General features: G+C 40.7%; 1 protein-coding gene across 2 annotated transcripts; it reads left to right on the top strand.

The window, feature by feature from the left end:
- The first annotated feature begins 5,915 nt into the window (after window positions 1-5,915).
- On the top strand, window positions 5,916-23,450 carry KDELR2 (KDEL endoplasmic reticulum protein retention receptor 2). Of its 2 annotated transcripts, XM_079121571.1 has the most exons (5): window positions 5,923-6,146; window positions 13,582-13,682; window positions 17,839-17,997; window positions 19,661-19,913; window positions 21,445-21,625. In XM_079121571.1, the coding sequence occupies exons 1-5, from the start codon at window positions 6,056-6,058 to the stop codon at window positions 21,477-21,479; spliced, it is 639 nt and encodes a 212-aa protein (XP_078977697.1). In that variant the 5' UTR covers window positions 5,923-6,055; the 3' UTR covers window positions 21,480-21,625. The 2 variants fall into 2 exon arrangements, with proteins under 2 accessions (XP_078977698.1, XP_078977697.1); XM_079121572.1 differs by lacking the exon at window positions 19,661-19,913 and having other exon boundaries at window positions 5,916-6,146; window positions 21,445-23,450.
- The last annotated feature ends 440 nt before the right edge of the window (window positions 23,451-23,890 follow it).

The raw sequence follows: 23,890 nt of genomic DNA, 5'->3' as shown, positions 1-23,890 counted from the left end.
CTAGAATTTTTGGATCCATCAGGGGCATGAATTGTGCGTGTGTGTGTGTGTTTGTATGTACACACACATAATAAAGAGTAGTGGGGACAGTTTTGAAAGCGCCACCTGTTAACCAAAATGAAGCTTGTGATGGTTTTTCTATGTGGTAATATAAATCTGTCTTCTTTGATAGTTAAATCCCTAACCAAGAATAGTTCACTATTTAATGTGTTTTGTAACCCTGGAGGAACCTCTGTATCAGCTAGTGTCTTTGGTTCAGAAGTTTGCTGAGTATGTAGATTCTTTTCATTTCTGATAAAGGGTATTTTTTTGCCAGGGGGAGGTACCAGGGATTGAACTCAGGGGCACTTGACTACTGAGTCACATCTCCAGCCCTATTTTGTATTTTATTTAGAGACAGGATCTCACTGAGTTGCTTAGTACCTCGCTTTTGCTGAGGCTGGCTTTGAACTCCTGATACTCCTGCCTCAGCCTCCCGAGTCAGTGGGATTACAGGCATGCCATCACCATGCCTGACTGATAAAGGGTATTTTTGAAGGCAGGTATTGAGGGGCAGAAGTAGTATATGATTGAATAATTTGGCAACTATCCTGCATACAAATGAAAATGCACTAATCCCTTCCCCAGAATTCATTTGGTGTTCTCCCTCTCCTGCCCACACACTCCCTTCCTTGTTTCTTGTTTTGGTACTGGGGATTAAATCCAGGGCGCTTTACCACTGATCTACATTCCCCAGTCCTTTAAATTCTTTTTTTTTTTTTTTTTTCTTTTTTGGTACTGGTGATTGAACAGAGTCACATCCCCAGCACCTCCCTTTTTACTTTAACGTTTTATTTTGAGTCATAGTCTCACTAAGTCCTTAAGACCTCATTAAATTGCCAGGGTTGGTCTCAAACTTGGAATCCTCCTGCCTCAACCTCCCAAGTAGCTATGATTCCAGGCATGTGTCACCGGATCTGGCTCAACATTTTTTCATTTTGAGGCAGGGTCTACTAAGTTGCTGAGGGTCTTGCTAAATTGCTGAGGCTGACCTTAAAATTGCAATCCTCCTATCTCAGCCTCCTGAGTCACTGGGATTACAGGCATGCACCAGTGCAGTGTTTTCTATCCCTTTCATATAGCTCTTTTTGCGGGGGGATGGGTACTGGGGATTGAACTCAAGGGCACTCCACCACTGAGCCATATCCCCAGCCCTCTTTCTGTATTTTATTTAGACAGGGTCTCACCGAGTTGCTTAGAACCTCACTTTTGCTGACGCTGGCTTTGAACTCACATCCTCCTGCCTCAGCCTCCCAGGCCACTGGGAGTGTGCCACCAAGCCTGGTCTATTTTTCTCTTTATGGGAATTCAGTAAAAGGGAATGACAGTGTTTTCTTACATAGAAGTACGAACCCTAGTATAATTCATCCTGCATGTCTTTGGATAAAATTGCATTTTTTTTGGGGGGGGGCATCATCCCTGTATTAGTTATCTGTGACTGGATAACAGATTACTCTAAAACTTAGCACCTTGAAACAATACATTTTCACCAGGCACAGTTGTGCATACCCATGATCTCGGTGACTCTGGAGGTTGAGACAGAGAAATTGCAAGTTCAAGGCTAGTCTCAGCAATTTAGCAAGACCATGCTAAATAAAAATAAAAGGGCTGGGGATGTAATTCAGTGGTAGAGTTTCCCTGGGTTGTGGGAGTTTAGCCTAGATACCTGGCTCCAAGTTACAATGTCCTCCTGCTTGTCAAGAAGATACAGGGGCCGGGATATTACTCAGTGATAGAACACTGAGTGTACCTGTGACGCTGGCTTTGATTCCCAATACTGTAAATTAAAAAAAAAAAAAAAATGAAGTAATGTATTTTTTCCTTTGGGACAAAGACAATCTACAGTTCAATGGATTGTATCTGCTCAGCTCTACAGAAGACTGAAACTTCTTTTTGTCCGGGATCTCTTTAGTGGATTGTAGCAAACTGCCCGTGGTGGCCATCACAGTTGTTTTGATGACTACACAGTAATAAAAGGTTTTCAGTCTTTTCTGCATCTTTTTTAACCTACTGGGGATTGAACTCAAGGGTGCTTTAAGCGCTGAGCCACATCCCTAGCCCTTTTTATTTTTTTTATTTTGAGACAGGGTCTTGCTAAGTTGCTTAGGGCCTTGCTATGTTGCTGAGGCTGGCTTTGAACTTGCAATCCTCCTGTCTCAGCCTCCAGAGTTGCTGGGATTACAGATGTGCACCACTGCACCTGGCTCTATTCTGCATGTTCGGCAGAGGTTTTACTGGGTTGGCAGGAGATATAATTTGTTTGTTTATTTTTGTTTTTGGTGTCCAAACCTGGAAATGGTAGAATTTAAAAAGAAAATTGTTTGTGAATTGTTGATGAACACAATACCTTTGTTTTATTTATTTATTTTTGCATGGTGCTGAGGATCAAACCCAGTGACTCACACATGCTAGGCAAGCGCTCTACCACTGAGTTACAACTCCAGCCCCAGAAGATTTTATTTTAAACAATATTTTCCCAATAGTTAATGAAGACATCAAACAAGGTTGCATTCATCCAAAGGCTTCACTGGGGCTGGAGTAGTGCTTCTAAGATAGTTCACTCATGTGGCTGTTAGCAGAAGGTCACCTGCTGGCTTTTCATGAGAAGACTACTTCTTACCACATGGATCTCTCCATATAGCTGCTTCCATGTTCTTGTGACTAAAGAGCTAGCTTCCTCCAGAGTGAGTGATGAGAAAGTGGAACAGTACCTCTTATGGCCTAGCATCGAGTGACAAGCCATCATCTCTACAAAATCCTTTTCTCTTCTTTCCTTTTTTTTTTTTTTTTTTGGTGTTGGAGATTGAACTGAGGGCTCATGCATACTAAGTACATGCTCTATCACTGAGTGACATCCCCAATCCCTGCCACATTCTATTGGTTAGAAGTCAGTTGTGGGGCTGGGGAGATAGCTCAGTTGGTAGAGAGCTTGCCTTGTAAGCACAAGGCCCTGGGCTCGATCCCCACCCCCCCCCCCCAAAAAAAAAAGTCAGTTGCTAAGTTCAGTTCATATTTAAGGGAATGGGAATTAAGCTCCCCCTTTTAAGGGAAGTATCAAATAATCTGTGGACAAATTTCAAAACCCCGAACTATAAGGAACACAAACAAGATGGTTAACTAGTGTTGCCAATTCAGAAAGTATCACCTATTAGTCCCTGTGCAAAACAACTAGAAATGCCCTGCAATCTTGCAACTTTTATATAAAAGAAGCATGATTGAGTTTTCCCAAATGTGACATTGGTCCTAAAAATTTCCATGAAAGAAATATTTCAAACAATCAAAAATATTTAAAAATCAGCCATCCTAGACTTTAAGGTTTGGAAATGAGGTGTCCCGGCAAAGATCCTCTGTAAATACAGGTATGCCTGGTGGTGAAACAATTGGACTTTGAGATCTATGACCTCATCACTCCATCCTAGTTTGAATAACTGCAGGCAGGTAGGGTGTGGCTTAAGAAGGTGGGTCACTGGGGGGCAAGCCTGACTTCATTCCTGAAACCCTTCCCCTCCTTCCATCCTCCCTTACTTTGTTTCCTGGCTGTCTTGAGGTGAGCTGATTTCCTCTGCCCTGCCCTTGCACTATGACACTCTGCTTCACTGGGGGCCCAGAGCAACGGGGTTGGTCATCTATGGACTGAGACCTCTGAGCCTGTGAGCCCCAGTGAACTTTTCCTCCTCTAAGTTGTTCTTGTTGGGTATTTTGATCACAGTGATGTAAAGCTGACTAAAACACCAGAGAAAGAGCATTTTTATATTCTCCCTATAGAAAATATGTCAAACTCAGTCATATGAAAAGCTAAGCAGAATGTACGATGACAGAAATGTTGGGAAAAAAGTATTAGAAAAGTGTGTGAGGGGCTATGGCTGTGGCTCAGTGGTAGAGCGCTTGCCTAGCACCTGTGAGGCACTGGGTTTGATCCTCAGCACCACATAAAATAAATTAATAAGATAAAGGTATTGTGTCCATCTACAACTAAAAAAAATTAAAGAAGTGTGTGAGGTAGTAATTAGTAAAGTCTTGTATCATTTTCTGAATTTTGTGGTTTTGGTGGTAGAATCTGTGAGCAAGGCTGGTTTCTTGGGTAAGAGGCCAATGCCGTTTCTCAGGGCTCAGTGCTTAGAAGGGCCCACATTCAAGGTTTAGTGCTCTGCAGCTGCTGCCTTGAAATTTTTAATAATTTTATCTTTTAATTTATGTTTTGCAGTAAAGCCCAATGAGACAATGGCACGTGAAACAGAGACTGGGACTCTGGGCACTTGTGTGTTTTCACCTCTTGCTGTCCTTTTGCCTTTCCAAGATGGGTTATTGGCCATTTACTCCATGATATGGGGGCTCTGGTTCTGCTCTAATCTGCCACCCTTTGTTCTGCAGGGACCTGAGTGCACAGTGCAGGGAAGGTTGGGTTAGGTGACAGCCTGTGCCCTGCAGCCTCTCTGGGCAAGGCACACTAGTTGTTATCCATCATGCCAGGGTGCATTTGGACAACTCAGCAGGGGCAGGCCTCTTCCCGAGCCCTGATTCAGGTACCTGGCAGCAGGGTGAAAATCCTTTGAAGATTGCCCTTTGCCTAGGGTTAGAGTGCTACATGGAAACAGATGACACATGGCTCAAGCCATCAAACTCCCTTAAAGCTCTCCTGACCCACATTGAGTGTAAAACTTACTACAAGCTCCCCTGGTCCACATTATTGTCTACACTGGCTCATCTAGCACCCTTTACCCAAAGGTGTGTCCCCTTGGTCTTCTCTGTGCCTGGTGGGCCCCCTCTTCTTTCTTTCAGCCTTCTTGGGGTCAGCTGTATTGTCCCTTCTGGTAACTCCAGGCACCCTCCACAAACAAGCCAAGAAATAGGAATTGTATGTTTTTGGTGACTCCTCATCCTAGTTAAAAAATGCTCTAATATTTGCATTCAAAGCTGATTTTGTCCAAAATCTAGACAAGAAAAGTCAGGTCATAATTTAAAAATTTAATTTCTTCTTAAATAGCATAAAAGAAACACTACAAATTGAGAGACTGCAGAAGATAAAGCTTTATATTTTGGTTAAACCTTTAACAGTATTTTTCCTTTCGTCTTTTATGAACCCTGTGTTTTCATTTTGAGCAGGTTCTGTACATTACACTAGCAGAGCCTGTCTGCCAGTTGGGTTCCGTTTGTATTTTCTTATGATCTATTTTCTCATCCTAGAGACATGTTCACTTTTCTGCCTAATTTAGCATTCTCTTTATTCTAACCCTCCAATCCCCAGTTCTGGGAATAGAACCCAGGTGTTTAAAAGCGCTCTACTGCTAAATATTTAGATTTTCTCTCTCTCTCCCTCTCTTTTTTTATTGGGGACTGGGGATTGATTTACCACTGAGTTACATCCCCAAACCTTTTCATTTTTTATTTTGAGACAAGGTCTCATTAAATTACTAAGGCTGGCCTCGAACCTGTGATCCTCCTGCCCCAGCCTCCTGAATAACTGGGATTTCAGGAGTACACCACCGCACACGACCTGGATTCTGTTTCTTAAAGACAGTTCCTGAATGGTGGAATCTTTGGTCTCCCATATGAGCCGTATCCTCCACGACACCCCGAATGCCAACCTTGAGAGATGCAATAACGGATTATTTTCCTCTTTTTCATACAATAAACTTGTTAGAGCTTTTATGACTAGTGGTAGGGGGAGGGGGGAAAACCACCCTTATAAGGAAGTGTCATTTCAAAAAATTAAAGGAAATCGCTGGCACCCGAGAAGAGGCCGGAAGCCGGGTAGGAGGAAGTGAGCGAGAACTTGGGGTCCTCAACCGCCCGACCCGCTGAGACTCCACGACTTCCCCTTTAAAGGGCGGGGCCGGGGCGGGGCCGGCGGCGGCAGGCGCTCCCAGACTGCCCCGCGCGCGCGACGGCAGTTCGGCCACGTCCCTGGCCACGTCGCGCCCGCTCTCGCCATCTTCGCCGCTTACTCTCAGGGGCCGCCGCTGCCGCCTAAGCTGCCGATCCCCAGGGCTGCCACGCTGCGCAGACCGCCGCCGCCATGAATATCTTCCGGCTGACCGGGGACCTGTCCCACCTGGCGGCCATTGTCATCCTGCTGCTTAAGATCTGGAAGACGCGCTCTTGCGCCGGTGAGCGGCCGGGCAAGGCCCCGAAAAGCTGGGACGCGGGACCGGGTCGCCCCGAGGACCCGTCGGCTTAGGCTGCCCAGAGGCGGGTCCGGCCGGCGCTGACCCGACACGCCCCCTTGACTGGCCCGCAGGGCGCTGGGGCCTGGCTTGAACCTCTGGTTGGTGCCTGGGCCGAGACGAGGTGTCGCAGCGCCGGGCGCCGCTGAGCGCTTGGTCCGCTCGCGAACTTGAGCGGTTGGGGCGGAGGGGCGCTGGCCGAATTGCGCAGGGCCCTTGTTCTGCCTGAAAGTTTGTGATGGGAGTGGGGGTCGGCAGAAGTGTCTCCCGCCCCGGCCTTTCCTGGGGCGCTTCTTCAGGCTGGGTTCCGAGTGAGAGGCCCACGAATCAATGGGACTGGCGGGAGGAGGATGGGCAGGACCGCGGCGGGCTCCGCCTGACGTGGCAACCAGGCCACCCGGGAGGTGGGGCCGCCGGGGGTTGGGGCAAGAGGTCATTTCGCCCTCCACCCTACCCCTTTTAAGACTGAGCTTCTGATTAAATCTGTAAGGTATCGAGTCAAACCTGGGGTTAAAATTGCGTGGGCTTCACTCAAGCCCTGGGGTCCAGGATCGTGCCTGCCCAGGGAGGGGCGGTGGGAGGGAGGTCTTTTAAGTGAATTTCTTGGCGCAGTTCATGCTGCTTTGAGAAGCAAGCTAGTTTGTGAAACTCCGAGTGCCTCCATCTAATAAGTGGTTCTCTTAAAACCGTGGTGCCGGGTACCGCTGATGTTTCTCATGTGGTCTCATGCAGTTCCTGACTCCACGTCACCAGTGAGTTGACCCAGTCCCTCCCCATGAGTACACACACATTTCATACAAGCATTGCTGGGAGGTAGTGAAACAGGGCTTTCTTAGATAATAGCCATGGAGTTTTCTGTTTCTTTAACCATAAAAGCTTAAAGATTGTGAATTTTTACATAATTTCTCAAAATGCATTATTTTTGATGCTATGGCCTCAGTGAAATAGCTTTATGATGAACTTAATTTTTTCAGAGGCAGTGAAAGATGGGAGTCCTAAAGGAAGCAGGTGGCAGATTCCCTTTACCTGGTTTATTTATAAAAATTTCCACGTTTAAAGTAACACCATGTTTTTGACTCTGCTGTCTGCAGGCCTCACCTGTCTCCCTGGAACATAGCTGAGATCCAGGAAGTAAGCAAAACCAAAAAGACCTTTGAGCAGTCAGAATGGATGTCACAAAGTCCATGTACTGAAACCAGTGTGTCTGACTTGGAGGTGATCTCTCAATTTTTACATAGTTCTGAAAGGCTCAATTGCATGATTTCCAATGGTAGCAGATTTATTGCAGTGATTATGATAGCTAACATTTAAGCACTAGCTATGTACTGAGTAGTCAGCTAAGTGCTTTTATATGGCTTATCCCAGGTGGTCCTTATCTTATGAGGTAGGTGCTATTATCCCCATTCTGAGGACAGAGGAACTGAATCTTGGGGAGGTGAGCAAAGTAGTGATAGAGCCAGGAATGCAACACAATCACTAATTCACAATTAAGAGTTTTGAATAAATATCTTGTCTGCTTTGGGGTAAACAGTTTTAGTTTAAATGTGTGATGTCAGTAGTGTAAGTCCTTTTTTTGTTGTTGCACTCAGATATCACTTTTAATCTTTAATTTTTCTTCAGTGTCTTTGTATGTGTCTCTTCATTATCTGTCTCATGTTTCTCAGAATCCCCTCTTCTGGCAGATAGTTAGGTGTTGTAAATGTGCTATCTCCTAAACTTGTATCTGAACTAAGATGTTTGATTGAATTTAGTGCAACTCCAGAAATAAAATTCTTAAAGGAACCTTCAGTAACAATGAGAAAGTGAAAGGTTAGCTGTTTTGGGAATTTTTTAATATTCACTATTTACATTTGGGAGATTTAGAGCATTAACAAAAATATAAAGTACTTCAGCTAAAATGCTAAGAAAGAAGGAAAAATAGATGTTTGTATGTGGTTCCCAATTATTCCTCAGGTATTATTAAGCTATTCTTGTTTGCAGATTTTACTTTAAAAATCAAAAATTCCCTGAGATCATTTATTTCAATTTAAATGCTAAATTTAATTAACTACTTTGTTTTCCCATAATGAATCATAAAAGTTGTATAGAGACATTTGATAAGGGTTTCTCAAATAACTGGAACAGGAGATCCAGTTAGGAGATATGTACATCCAGATTGTGTTTCTCACTTTGAAAATACTGGTATTGAGGCTCATTTTAGGGTTTCAGCACCTATTTTGAAAATGCCTGCAGCTTTAGGATGGTAGGACTTTTTTCTCTAAAGGGAGGGGTGAGACAGACTTACAAGGAAGCTGGAGATTGTTCTTCTGTCATTTCTAATTCCAGAATGGTTGCCTTTAAGGACCTATATTAAAGTGGAGGCAGTGAGTTGATCTTTGAATCTGTATTCTTTTTTGTGTCTGCATCTGCCATTGTCACTACAGAGGGATGCCAAAATGAAGTATGTCTCCTATTCCTGAACTACCATTGCAACTTGATCCATAGTGTACTCAGGTTGTCACTGTGTTTGTGTGTGTGTGTGTGTCCTAAACCCTGACCTGAATAACCTTGGGAGAGAGCAAGCTGTGGTTTTTAGATGAAGAGCTTCCTATCTAAATTTTCTTATGTACTAATGATAGTTAACAGCGCTGTATCTACTAAGCATAAATGACAGTGGAGTCCTTCTGAGATCTATGACCCCCAGCCTTCCAAGTTTCCCTCCTTCCTTCTTAGCAGTTATGAAGATTGTAAACTTTTCAACCTATCAAATATGACAGACCAGAATGATGTCCTTGCATTTTACATACTTGGATATAAATGGAAAACACCTCATCTTTTATTGTTGGCATTGAATACTTCAAGAAACTTTGGCATTTTCAACTCTTCTTGGAGCTGTCACTTTTCCATTTGAGTTTCAGTCTCTTAAGCAATCATTGCTCTCCAGCAGTTGTTGACTACCCACTATGTGCAAGGCTCTGAGACACAATTCAGAGCTGCAGCTGGCAGCAAAATTTTTGCTCTTAAGAAAGCTGCAGTGGACTGAGTGCAGTGGCACACACCTGTAATCCCAGTGTCTCAGGAGGCTGAGGCAGGAGGATCAAGAGTTCAAAGCCAGCCTCAGCAAAAGCGAGGTATTAAGTAACTCAGTGGGACCCTGTCTCTAAATAATAGGGCTGGGGATGTGGCTCAGTGGTCAAGTGCCCGTGTTTAATCGTGGCACCCCCCCCCAAAAAAAAAAAATGGGGAAAGAAAGCAAGTCACAGTTCAGTTGAGATAGTAAAACATGTATGAAAAGATAAAAACTGTGGTTATATGGGCAATATATCCTATGGTTGTGAAGCAGCAAGCAAGGTCCCAGAGATGCCGCCTCTGACTTTTCAACCAAGGACTGTACAAGACCTCTGAAGAAAAGAATAAAACTTTGCTGATGGGTACAGATGATCTGAATGTATATTCTTATCATGGTCCTGGATAGAACCAGCTAGACTGATGAAGAAGCAAGATGACACATCCCTCCAAATTAACTTATTAAGTCAGAATGTTAAAGACAACTGAGAGAAATAATCTGTAGTATATGTAAGTGAAAGAAAGTTAATATCCATATTAAAGTACTCCTGCAGATAAAAACAACCTGATAGAAAATGAACAAAGTTGGCAGTTTACAGATTAGTAGAAGACCAGTTAAACATAAAAGAATGCCCAGCCACTAGGAGTTTGGAGGTTGGATATTAAAATGGTAGCGAATACTGTTTATGTGCCTGCTGGGTAGAAAAAGGTAAAAGAGGTTTAAAAGGTCTCATGTAGGCAAGAGTATGAAGAAAAGGGCCTTCCCATCTGGCATTAATGGATATGCAAATTGGCACAGACTTTCTAGGAGAAATTTGACAATATTTACTAAAATTTGAAATGTTCATGTCTTTTACTCCAGCAATTCTAGGAAATCTGAAATATGGAAATTAAGATATGAGTGAACAATCCACATTCAGGTACAAAATGTTCGTTGTATCTAAATAAATACAAAACACTGTCTACAGATACAAAGATGTTTGTGCAGGATTTATAACAACAATAATATAAACAACCTAATTGTCTATTAATGGAGTGGTTGCACAAATTGTGGTATAGCCACAAAAAAGGAACACTATGCAGCCATTAAAACCAACAAACTAGAGCTAAACTTATTAATAGGAAAGGATGAATCTGAGATACTCAGTTTAAAAAACGAGTTGTAAGACTCAAAATTGGCCCCACTTTAAGGATAAGCATGCAGACACCTAGAAAAAAAGCTTAAAAAGTTACACTTAAAATGGAGATGGGAGGGTTGTTTAAGAGGCTTTTTCACTTTTTGTCCTATAAATTTTAGCCCACTTAAAATTTTTAATGAAATAATTTACATGAATTTCTTTGAAAATAAAAAAATGACCTAACAGTATGTAATAAGGTATCATTTCTCAGGCATTCACAATGGCAGGTATATTATAAAGCACTTTAACTTCTCTTTTGATTCCCACAGTTAGTATAATTTGCCCCCATTTGACAGATACTGAAAGTAAGGTCAGGGTGATATATACTGGACCCTGTACCACAAGTGGCTGAGTTTGAACCTAGATGCTCTAGCTCCAAAGCCTCATTTTTCCTAAGTCACATTCTATAGTAAGGGAAAAGAGCCTTGTTAGCAGGTAGTTCTTAACTTGATTCAATTCTCTTGATTGGAGAATTTCAGGGAACCTCCAGATCCTTTGAGAGCAGTTAGGGGTACTGTTGCTGAGTGCTGTCCTGAGGGCTTTCCTGTGGTCTGATCTGCAGTGCTTGGTTGTATCCTTGCTGTTACTAGAATAATTTCTTGGACTTTATTTTTTGGTTGAGGAATCTATTCTATGAACCAATAGAAATGCAAGAAATGACACTTTTCATTTGCAGTATAATAACATACACGGAGGTTTATAGTTATAGGTTTTTGAAAACTTTACTTGACCCTGTGGGAAAAGACCAGAATGATGTTAAATTTACTGAATTATTTCCATTTGGCAAGTTATTCTCCTTAATGTATAACTTGGTGCATTTTGTACCAGGACCCCAGTTTCTGAAACCTTTACAGTTGAGTATTCTTTGAGTCAGGTTACGTGATACAGCCTTAGCAAGGAGATATTGGCTGGAGGAAGAGGTCAGTGTTAGAGTGCTTGTCTCGCAGGTATGAAGCCCTAGGTTCCATCTTAGCCCCACAAAAATAAATTAATTAAAACAGGAAGATAGCCATTCTGACTTAGCAGTTATTTCAGGTGCCCAGGTGATTTCTGCCCCACCCCCTTCTGTCTTTACCTGGTATCCCCGCCTTTCTGGGAAGGCAGGACAGTTTTGCAGTTTTAAAGGGCAAAGCTGCTACTTGTTAATCAAGACTCAGGCCAGGGAGAACTGCGTAGAACTATGTAAGCATCCTTCAATTCCAGCATGCCTGTTCCTGCATGGATTCTATACCACAGGCACAGTGCCTGTCCTCTCCTCAGTCCCATGCTCACCCAGGGAACTTTCCCACCCTCTAACTTGTAGTAAATTGGGGCAGAGCTCAGAGTACATTGTCTATTTACAGTCATAGAGACACAGTGGGACTTGAAAATTCTTCAGAAATGTTATCCCAAAATACCACACGAGAATTTACCACATGATGTAGAAGATAAAATGAATTCTATTTTCTTTTGTTCATGTTCTCATTCATTCAGCAAATAATTTCTGGACCCTGCTGTGGGTCAGGCCCAGTGCCCAGTTCAGGAAATACAAAATGGAATAAGGTACGACCTCCCATCTTTAGAGATCTCTGTCAGGTTGGACTTTGGGGAGAGAGGGAATGCAAGAACCAGGTCATCACAATGTATCTTTATAGATCTCTAATAGGAGCTAGGGCAGCAGTTGGCATGAAGTAGTTCCCATTGTATGCCTGCTGAATGAATGCCCAACATTGAAGGAGATCATCTCAGAGATGACCTCCCAGGGGAGATGAAAGGTAATTTGGGCTTCAAAGGGGAGGAATCAGAGCTATATGATGGTTCTAGGTTTTTCATTTAGGAATGCTAAAAAGAGAACTTAAGTCTACTTGGCTTCCAAAGCTCTGTTAGAATAAACCCTATACATCAAAATTTGCCCATCCCTATCCTATAAGTTTTTTAAAAAATATTAGAATGAGCCACATAGCAAGTAAACTGGAAATTTCCCTTTCAAATATTCAACAGATATCAAATGTGAGCTGTCTACTCCCTATGCTTTCTGCATCTTGTATTCTCTTTCCAGTTTTTAGTACCAACTTCATTTCTTCTTTGAAACATTGATCTCAGAAAAAAAAAAAGGGCCTCTATTACTGAGGAAAAGGCTAAACAAAGCACTTTATTACCTGAATCTCCTCCTTTGACCCTTGAAAGTGGTTTCTGATGATCAATTTGGAAGGAAAGAGTCAATTTTTTCTTAATGTCTATTGCTTTGCATCGTAGATGAGGGTGGGTCGATTCTGGTATCTAGTCAGCTTTCAGTTTCCTTTAAAGAATTTGCTCAGTCTCCATAGTTCACACCATTTGTCATATAAGCATTTGATCAAATGTAGATGTCAGAAAAGCCATGTGAACTTCTCCCTCATCTGAGTGTGGATGTACTGCTTTGGAGGTGGGTTGGTGGTTGGAAACAGTTTCACGTTATGCCAAGGTTAGAGATTTGAAGACTGGCTGTAGTTGTAGGTTCCTATTCTTGTGTTACCATAGCATCCAGGAACATGTTTAAACAAATACAAGATTGGTTGTGTGATGGATCTTAAATGATGGGAGTTTCTAAAAATTATAATATATCCAAGTAAATGCTGCTTTCAGCAAAGTAGTCACCTTGGGAGGTCATGTCATTATTCCAGGGCATGCAGAATTATTGCTCAGGCTCACCTAAAGCAGTGTTCCTCAGTTGAATCCTCAGCCTCTTAATCGGTAAATTCTAATTCCATACTCAAGATTTATCACCATGGATATACAGTTTTAAAAGGGAAAGAAAGGTCTGAAGGTAAAGACAAGTTATAACACTAACAGCCCAATTATTGAAAAAAATTTATTCCTACCTAAATGTGACATATTTGAGAAGTATAATGTTAATGTTCATTTGAAGAATATGTCCAGGTATGTTGGAAATGGTGTAACAAAGTCATTTTCCTAAGTTACCAGTCATAGTAAGATAAAGTTGATAGAGCCTCCCAAAAGGAGTGTGTTCAAGAGTTGTTAAAGGAAAGAACTGAAACTGCTCTTGTTTACTCATCCCCAAACCTGGGCCTTTGACCCCAAGTGTTCACTTTCCCTATTTGCACTTCATGTGGTGTGATCTCAGGAGTTGTAAAACTCTCCAGGTCTTTTCTAACACTTTCCTTTTGTTTCTTTAGGTATTTCTGGGAAAAGCCAGCTTCTGTTTGCACTGGTCTTTACAACTCGTTACCTGGATCTTTTTACTTCATTTATTTCATTATATAATACATCTATGAAGGTATGGTATAGCATCCAATAGACTGTATTTTATCTGTAATGTACGGACCTATGGCAACTGTTAATTTATGTCAAACATATTTTTTGTTTAGTTTTTGTTTTGTTTTTTGATACTAGGGATTGACCCCGGGGTGCTCTACCACTGAGCTGTATCCTCAGTCCTTTTTATTTTTAGGACAGGATCTCACTAAGTTGCTGAGGTTGGGCTTGAACTTGTGATCCTGCCTCAGACTCCCAAGCTGCTGAGATTACAGGCATAGGCCACCACACCTGCTTCCCTGGTTCTTTTTGTATTTTATTTTGAAATAAGGTCTGAGTTGCCCAGATTAACCTTGAACTTGTGGTCCTCCTGCCTCAGCCTCCTGAGTAGCTGGGAGCTTGTGTGTTTTTAATTAAAAATCTCCAAGAATACTATCTAAATAGACTGTTGTATTCTTAAAAACTTTTAGACCACCTTGTGTGTATAACTTGAAATAGCTATCATTGAGCATACTTTTCTGTTTCAAAACAATCTAGTTAAAGTACTTTGAACTTAGAGATTTTAAAATTTAAGTTCCTTAAATATGATAGAGCTCCTAAAGCTCTTGATAACCCTATAAGAAAGAGGGATGCCTATTACATTTTCAAGCCCTGGGAAATTATAGACTTCCCAGAGAAACCTAGCAAGTCAGTACATAATGAGGAATTAAAGCTGGGACTTCTGATTGCAGGGTCTTGTTTTGCTGCTGTGTGTAGGCTTCTACTTTTCTTTTTTTCCACTTAGTTTTTCCTAAACATCTGTGTTTGTGCTGTCATTGTTTATTTGTCATGCTTAAATAATGTCTGCACCACAATTTACTTAATAATATATGTTTTAGGGCTGGGGTTGTAGCTCAGTGGTAGAGCACTTGCCTCGTATGTATGAGGCACTGGGTTAGACTCTCAGGACCACATAAACATGAAAAAAAAAAAAGGTAAAAAAAAAAAAAATATATATATATATATACACACACACGTTTTAAACCTTTTAACTTGTCCTAAGTATTCATATCCATGACACCTTTGATGTCCTCCTTATATTTCTCCCAATTCACAGTAAAGCAAATGAGTAACTACTGAAATATAAAATACTTGCAAACCCCTAAAATTTGTATACCACTGGCAGTCATGGTCCACACTTGGGGAAGCACTGCCTTAGTTCTTTCCCTCAGTCATTGAGCTTGTGCATAAATACCTACAGAGGTAGGCATGGTGCATTTGGCAAAAAACAAGCAAAAGTCTTATAGTCTGCTGGGGGAGAAGATGCAGATCATCACAGAACTAAATAAATGACTGCAATTTGTGATGGACACAATGAAGGAAAAGTAGAGAGGTTCTCAAGATGTGTAATAGGAGTCTGATTCTTTCATTCATTCATCTACAAAATTTGAGCACCTGGAGGCTAAGCATTGTTCTAGTTTTTGGTTAAAGCTATACCCAAGGAAGTGATATTTAAGTCAGAGCCTGTTGGTGTGGAGTTTCAATCACTGTCCCCCAGCACATTGTGTTCAAAAGCATATTTTAAGCACTATTAAAATAAACAGAGCAATATTTGAACCTGTGTTCTTTACTTAAAAAGCAAATTTGAGCTGGGTGCAGTGGCCTGTAATTCTAGCTCTTGGGAGGTTGAAGCAGGAGGATTGCAAGTTTGAGGCCAGCCTGAGCAACTTAACAAGCTCCTGACTCAAAATAAAATGTAAACAGGTCTGGGGATGTAGCAAAGATAATAAATACAAAGATGCTCCATCTCATCACTTCTAGTCAAAATAGTGGAGGGTCTAGATGATGCAATAAAATAATAAAACAAAAAGACATACAGATTGGAAAAGAAGTAGTAAAACTCTTTATCTGCAAATGATGTGATCACCTATATAAAAAATCCTACAGAACCTGTAAAAAACTACTAGAACTAGTGAGTGAGTTTAACACAGTGGCAGGATATAGTATCAGTCTACCAGTACCTCAAAAAAAGGGGCTGTGGTTGTAGCTCAGTGGAAGAGCACTTGCCTAGCATGTGTAAGGCACTGGGTTCGATCCTCAGCACCATGTAAAAGTAAATAAAAGGTATAAAAATATACAATAACGTTTAAAAAACAATAGAAATCGAATTTGAGTCACTTGTAATCATTCCATTCTTTACTAAGCAATGGAAGCCTAATAATCAGTAAATAATTAGCTGTCTTAAAAATGACTGTCCCTGCTTGGTGTCTGGGCAAACTAAAACTGCAGACGTTAGAGGTGTGTGAGCCAGAATCCTCCACCTCTCTTTAGGAGTACTAGCTCTCAGAGGAGTCCTTCTTGCTTGCTTGGTTGTAGTTTCTAAGCATCATGTCCTGAAAGCTGGTAGTATGAGACCCACGTTGTATGTGCTCATATTTTATTTGAACTTTAAGCACTGGTGAGAGGAGACAGCAACGGTTGTTTCCCAGTGCCTGCGAAGGCCTTGATGAACTGTATCTCCCTGGCTACCACTTGACCTGCGAGGGCCCCTGGCTGCCAGGAGCCTCCTTTGGGTGTGTGCCAAAAGTAGGCACAGTGTAGATGTACAATATATGTACTTTGTTTATGGATGTGTATGATTATGACTGACAATTTGAATAGTTTTGACTGTTTACTTTCAACTATAACTGCATAATGTGCCAGGGACTCTTTAATCTTTTTGAGGGTTTTTTATTTAATTTTTTTAAGGCATATGAGGGCTTGATGATTGCTCCCTATTAAGTAGTTTGCTCAAATGTTTTCCTAATTAAATTTGTCAAGTTGTATTTCATAAGGGGAAGTAGTTCCAAGCAGGGTGGTCCTTATCCCAGTTGTTTCCTGAGCTAAATCTGCTGTTTGAATCTTGGACCTAAATTTCTGCAATTTGAAAATTGATGCAATTTCAGTATATCAGACTTTTACTTGGTCAGTTGACTGGCTGATGTTGACCTTTTGAAGATGAAAGAACACATAACTTAATTGTAAACCCTGTAGCAGTTATACTGCCGTGTGCACAAAATCATTCTCTTGGAGGCACCAGTGTTTTCCACTAACTTTAGGTTTTGCTTTTGTTATGTTACCAGACAGGATTTCATAACAATTATCCAAATGTTCACTGTTAAAAGTAACATAACTTAAGCAAATCATCATGGCAGAGTTTAACTTGAATTGCAGTGTTTATTTTATCTTTACAAAAACGCTAACCAAGAAGTAATGTTACGCTAGAAGGAAGTTCATTGGTTTTGAACTGCATTGAACTTTGTTTTTTTTTTTTTTTTTTCCCTTAATCTGCTGTGTAGTACTAAAATGAGATTAAAATTTATTTCTTTGGCAGTTTCTTACAAACTGAAACTTACATTTAACATTTGACCCAGCAAACCCATTCCTAGGTATAAACCCAAGAGAAATGAAAAGTTATATTCCCACAAAAGCCTGTAACAAATGTTGATAGCAGCGTTATTCACCACCCTCCCACACTGGAAACCATCTAGCTGTCCTCTAACTGGTGAGTGAATAGACAAGTTATGATGTTCCCTCACAATGGGCCAGTACTCAGCAATAAAATGGATTATTAATATATGCAACATAGCTGGGCACATTGACCGTGCCTATAATCTCAGCTACTCAGGAGGCTGAGGCAGGAGAATGGCAAATTCAAAGCCAGCTTGAGGAACTTAGCCAGATTCTGCCTCAAAATAAGTAAATAAAAAGAGCTGGGGTTGTAGCTTAGTGGTAGAACTTCCCTGAGTTCAATCCCCAGACTTGGGGGGATGGGAAGCAACTAGTTTGTTGGCCTTCAGATGCATTATACTAACTGAAAGAAGCCACATGCAAAAGACAGCATGCTGTCTGACTTCATTTATACGGCATTCTAGAAAAGGCAAAACAGGACAGAGGACATACCAGCAATGATCAGAGGTGAAGCCTGGAGAGACTTGACTACAAAGACATAGGATGATGGGATTTTGGGTTTGATAGAACAGTTTGTTCCTCTTTATTTGACTCAGAGCTATACATCCCCCCAAAGTGAATTTTACTATGTTTTAATTAAAATCAAACAAAAACAAATAAAACAACTGGTGATATAGAAAGATGAGGGAGTTGAAACAATTGCAATGTATTGACAACCTTTTTTTTTTTTTTTTTTCTTTTGTTTTTAGGTTATCTATATTGCCTGCTCTTATGCCACGGTGTACCTGATCTACATGAAATTTAAGGCAACTTATGATGGAAATCATGATACCTTCCGAGTGGAGTTTCTGGTGGTCCCTGTGGGAGGACTCTCATTTCTGGTCAATCACGATTTCTCTCCTTTAGAGGTTAGTTGAGGTGTTATTTAGTGGTCATGTCTGGTTTTCTAGGGAAATGGACCTATTTGCAGATAATGCGGAATTTTGTGGGGTTTCGTTTTTGTTTTTCAGGCAAACTTCTGGTGCAACATGAACTATTGGTGTAAATAAATTGTAAATAGGAATTAAAGCACCCAGGTATTTGGGTGTCTGTTGATTGCTGATTATCCTTGAGAATAAAAACTCAAAAATATGTTTCATTATCTTAACTTCCATGGTACCAAACACAGAACCCTATCTGTCCTTGTTTGAAGATACATGGTCTTCTTCCTACTCTGACCAGTTTTTGTTTCCTTTCCACATATGGATGTTGCACACTGATTTTGTGTTGTGCTTCTAAGCAGCACTGCTGAACTTCTTGCCCTTGAGGACAGTGGTTTATGGTGCCCCCGACACCAGGCACTGGGGTGAATTGTTCCTAAGTGCCTCTTTCCCAGTGAAGAGCTGCTGTTTAGCACCTAAACACCAGGGTTAAGTTACTGCACTGTTCTTGGTTGTCAGTCCGGTGCTGGGAGCACCTAGACTGCTTGCAAGTCCTTCTGTTGTCAACATGAGTAAAGCCCCACATTGGACAGTTTTCATAATTACAACTCCAATTTTTGAGCCCTTTGATTTAACCACACCAGAAAGCCTGAAGGGTAATAAAAATATAGACAATCCTTGACTTACAATGGGGTTGTATCCTGATAAACCCCTTGTAAGTTGAAATTATTATAGGTTGAAAAAGCATTTATAATAACATCTAACCTACCAAACACCAGCTTAGCAATATATGGTACATTTCAGAATGTTGATTGTGTCCCTTTGGAATGGTGTGGCTGACTGGTGAGGCTGCTGCTGCTGCCCAGCATCAAAGCAGAGTGTCAGTGCATATCAGTAGTCTAGTACTAGATCAAAATTCAAAGTTTCTATTTAGTGTGTACTGCTTTCACACAGTCATAAAGTCAAAATTGTAAGTCAGAGGCCACCTGTAAGTGAAAAATATAGGAGTCTGGAAAAAAATCAATTGGTAAGGAAAAACAGCAGTGATGAAGTAGAAGGAACACAGTTCCCAGTATTTTTTTTTTTTTTTTTAAATACTGTGGATTGAACCCAGGGGCACTTTACCCCTGAGCTACATCTCCAGCCCATTTTATTTCTTGTTTGAGACAGCATCACACTAAGTTGCTGAGGCTGGCTTTGAACTTGTTATCCTCTTGTTTCAGCTTCCTGAATTACTAAGGTTCCAGGTGTGAGCCACTGTGCCCAGTGAGCTATTGGTATTATTAACCCTGGCAGAAAGCAGGGCTGATTTAAGACTCTAGGTTTGGAGAAAACATGCTTGTCCAGGAGGAACATCATACATGTAGATTCATAGAAGGTAGTACAGGGAAGAATACGGTATTAGACAAGGTAGTGAAAATTCAGAGGCAAAGGTGGCCAAGTTACCCAGCTTGTCTTGGGCAGTGCCCTGCCTCTAAAATGCTGCTTAATTGTCAGTGATGTATGTAGTCACCAAGCTGCTATTTGAGGCCGAGATGTCCATACCCGACTTCCCATTCTTGTTAAGCTACTCTATAGTAAAGCAAGAGTATTTTCCCTGAACACATGGTGAGCACTGAATCCTGACTGAAGTTTGCCCTTTCTCTTCCAGATTTTGTGGACCTTCTCCATCTACCTTGAATCAGTGGCCATTCTTCCACAGCTTTTTATGATCAGCAAGACTGGGGAGGCTGAGACCATCACTACCCACTACCTGTTCTTCTTGGGCCTCTACCGTGCTTTATATCTTGTCAACTGGATCTGGCGCTTCTATTTCGAGGGCTTCTTTGACCTTATTGCTGTAGTGGCTGGTGTAGTCCAGACCATTCTATACTGTGATTTCTTCTACTTGTACATCACAAAAGGTAGGTTGGGTCTGGCCTGCATGGTTTCTGTAGGCTCATGCTCTGTTGGGAGTTTGCTTACCGGTTCCCTTGTCCAATTCTGCTCATTGCACACTATGACTCACAGTATAGAACTGGCTTCAGGAAAGTTCATTTTCATGATTGTCAAATAAAATTCAAGATCAGGACTTTCGGTCTGATTTATAGGACCTTTTTTCCTTTGGCTATAGCCTTATTGTTTTCCATAAATGGCACATTTTCATTGTAAAAGATTTAATTGGAATTAATTTGAAAGATAATCATCAAGATCCTACACTCAGAGATAATCACTCATTTGAATCACAAAATGAGATAAAAACTCATTTTGTCCCATTGACTCAGATACAAATGTAAACATATAATAATCACATAAGATATAATAAAATGATATAGCAATAATAATATAACTGTAATATGTGATATTAATATATAAGTTCCAGATTATTATTCCAACTCATTTTAATGCATCTGTATCAATTTCATTGAAATATTTGCAGAATTAAAAACTTGAGACCTTTGATTAATATTACAGTAAACATAATTCCAGATATTTCTGACTGTATGCAGACACATGGTTTAAACCATACTTACTATTCTGTGATCTGTTTTTTTCCTCCATTCTCATTTTTTCATGCAATAAGTAGAAATTATCCATATAGCCTTTCATTATGTGTTGTATATACTATCATTTACACCCTGTTCCTGGGTGTTCAGGCTTACTTTTTGTTTTTTTTTAAACTTGCAGCTATTAAAATTCTGTGCTTAAATTAACATCCTTATATACCTATGTAGTTTCATGTTTGCATGTATATAGAATATGTGAACTTTGCAAATATCTGATGAAAACTATGGTCCTTGATCATAAAAAGTACATATTTATATATATGCATAAAAATTCATATGTCTAGTTGTGGGGATTTCAGGAGCCCCTAAAGCTTTAACTACAGATTCCAACCTAAGAATCCCTGTTCTATAGTAACATTCCTAATGGTAGACTTGCTCCATAAATGGAATATGTATCTGTGTGTGTGTGTGTGTGTGTGTGTGTGTGTGTGTGTGTGTGTGTATTGGGGGGGCGGGGATACGGCGGATTGAACCCTTGGGCACTTCACCACTAAGCTACACCCTCAGCCTTTTCTATTTTGAGATAGAGTCTCACTAAGTTGCTCAGGTTCTTGCTATGATGCCTCAAACTTGACATCTTCTTTTCTCGGCCTCCCAAATTCACTGGGTTTATAGGCATGTGCCACCACACCTGGCTTTTAATATCCAAAATTTTAAGACCCCTTCCATAAGTCATATTTAACATATGTTGTGGGGGGGAATCATAACAAAGAGCAGATGTGAATTTGGTGGTGCTTTTAGTTGAATTTATATTTTTTAATGTAATTGCTCATATCTTTGTATTTACTGGGTAGAATCTTGTCGATAGGCTTTTAGGAATCAGAAAAAGGAAACTGAGCTTGTCAACATCAGTAATCTTTTGTTTTTCTTCCCCTCTTTACAATTCTAGTACTCAAGGGAAAGAAGCTCAGTTTGCCAGCGTAAGTGCCAAAGACCATCAGCAGCCTCTGTCCTTCAGGGTGCGTGGACAGAATTCTTACCACAGCAAAGGCATGAGATGCTCGATGCGGAAAATCAGAAACTTAACTCTTTTGTTGCAGACAGTCATCAGTGGCTCTGTAAGAATGCAGAGGAAAAGAACCAGAAGGTTTCTGTTTAATGCATCTTGCCTTATCTTTTTTTATTACTATGTACAAAGATTTTTTTACACAAAGAAACTTAATGCTGTATTAATAAATTCAGTGTGTAGTTTAATTGGGATAGTTCCAAAGTGATGATTTTTGTGAGGAATAAGTGCAAACTTTTTTATTTTAAAAAATTCTTGGAAATTGTTGATTGTGTCTGCAATGAAATTGTACTCCTTGGCAGTTGGTAGATTATCTATTCTAACATCTATCAAACTTGCATTCCACTATATTTATTTTTTGCAAAAAGATGAGTTATATTTGTTTGAAATCTGAGACACTATGTTGAATTTTGTATATCTGTCCAAATTTTTTCCTGCCAGCCATGGAAATCCTTCCGTGGACATCACAACACTACATTTAGGGTTAGTGATGGTGACTTGCAAGTCTTTCAGAACCAAAATTGTAGGTTTCTGAATGTAGATGGGGGTGTCAACTAAGAGTCACCAAAGGTGCCTGCTCTCCTCCCCTGAGACTGAGAGTCTCAGTTTGAGACTATCCCAAGAGTGCCGAAGAATTCATGGGCAGGGGCTCTGGACTGCCTGCCATCCAAGTGTGTGATGGGAGGAACTGTAATGATTACTTTGGATATGAGACTACTCTGAGGAACAGAACACAATTTGTTATCTCTAACTTTCATTTGCAGTTCCTTAAAGATTGGCACAACCATGTCCATGCTCAGATTCGAATGGTTTTTCCTATCACGATTGGGTTGGTAAAGTGATTTACAGTTTTTTAAAAAATTGACAGCACCAATTACCATTCCTTATATTCTTTTTTTTTTTTTTTTTTTAAACTGAGCTCTTGCATGACTTATGTTATCCTAAATAAACATTTTATTAAATACAGAATAAATTGTCTTTTTTATGAATTAGACTTTTGAACATCCTATGTTGGGATGATTTGTTTTTCATTTGGCAGCAAACATTTTCCTTAACAATCTTAAAACTTTCTGTATTTTGTGGAGAAACTAGAATTTTTCTTTCTGATTTTGCCATTATATTGATTTGTGACTTTTTGTTGATTTACACAGAAGTATATGACTTTGTTTTTATACGATGTACCATCAATATGAAAGTGTTGAGTACTAATGGTGCTTACCACAAGGAGGATGCAGTATTTTTGCTTCCTGCATTAAAGTGTCTTGTGGAGGAAGGGGGCCAGATGAGGTGTATGTTTATATTTAGTGTGAGTTGTGACATCTTTCTAAATTGGCAGTATAATTGCATAGCTTAACCCTCATTTTATTTTCCCCTCTTGCTTCATGTGTTTGCTTTGTGTAGCAGTCTTTTTTTTCCAGCATCCTAGTCTTGGTTTAGTGGCCATGGTCTGCTTTCATCCTTCTTGGGACGATTCTGAGAGTGTGGAGGACAGTTGGTAAATCCAGTGGCAGTAGATCAAGCATAGGGCTTGCTGCCCACGACTTGGGGTGGGGTGGGGTGGGTGGGGCTAATTCCTGTCTGTGCACATGTAAATCAGATAAGCTAGGGTCGCGCACTGCAGAGCACCATGCACAGAGCAAATATCTGGAACCTCAGCATGTCAAAGCCTCCTGAGGTCCTTATTTCCAAGTAAAAGTAAAATTGGCTAAGTTGTCATCCCCATTTTATGGTGAACCAGGATGGTATTAAGGAGGGTGTCTGAGCTGGAGTGCAAGACTGGGCCAAGTCCTCACATGTTGGAAACAAAGGGCTTGCCTTGTATGACACGCCTTATGAAGCAGTTTCTTTTACTTCTTGAATAAAGGTTATCAGGTAATTAGTATTTTTCATTGAGGTGTTTGTGTGTGTGTGTGTGTGTGTGTATGTATTTTCTTTCTTTTTGTAGTGTTAAGAGATGGAACCCAGGGCCTTGATGCATGTAAGCAAGTGCTGTACCACTGATCTACACTCCCAGTCCTTGTGTGAGTGATAACATCACTATAAAAACTCAAAAACACCAACCCATTCCTGTCCAGTTCAGTCACAGTGTTTGAATCAGGTTTTTTGCTGCCTCATGCTCTGGCCAAGAGAGTAGGTAGAGAAATAGTTTTGGTAGAAGTCATAGTGCTTAATGGGAACTGTAAATAAAAGCACGAGCTTTGGGATCAGACTTGTGTTAATGCACTTGCAGCTCCCTGGGCATGGAATCTCATGAGCCTTGTTCCCCTGTTACATGGAAAATACTGCCACAGGCTTTCTCTGAGGCTAAAAAGAGCCCTTGGGGGCGGGG

This window comes from Sciurus vulgaris (genome assembly GCF_902686455.1).
Source record: "Sciurus vulgaris genome assembly, chromosome: 18".
In the NCBI taxonomy this organism is placed as follows: domain Eukaryota; kingdom Metazoa; phylum Chordata; class Mammalia; order Rodentia; family Sciuridae; genus Sciurus; species Sciurus vulgaris.
Note: the sequence above shows the minus strand (reverse complement) of the source record. Positions and strands in the feature narration are given on the sequence as shown.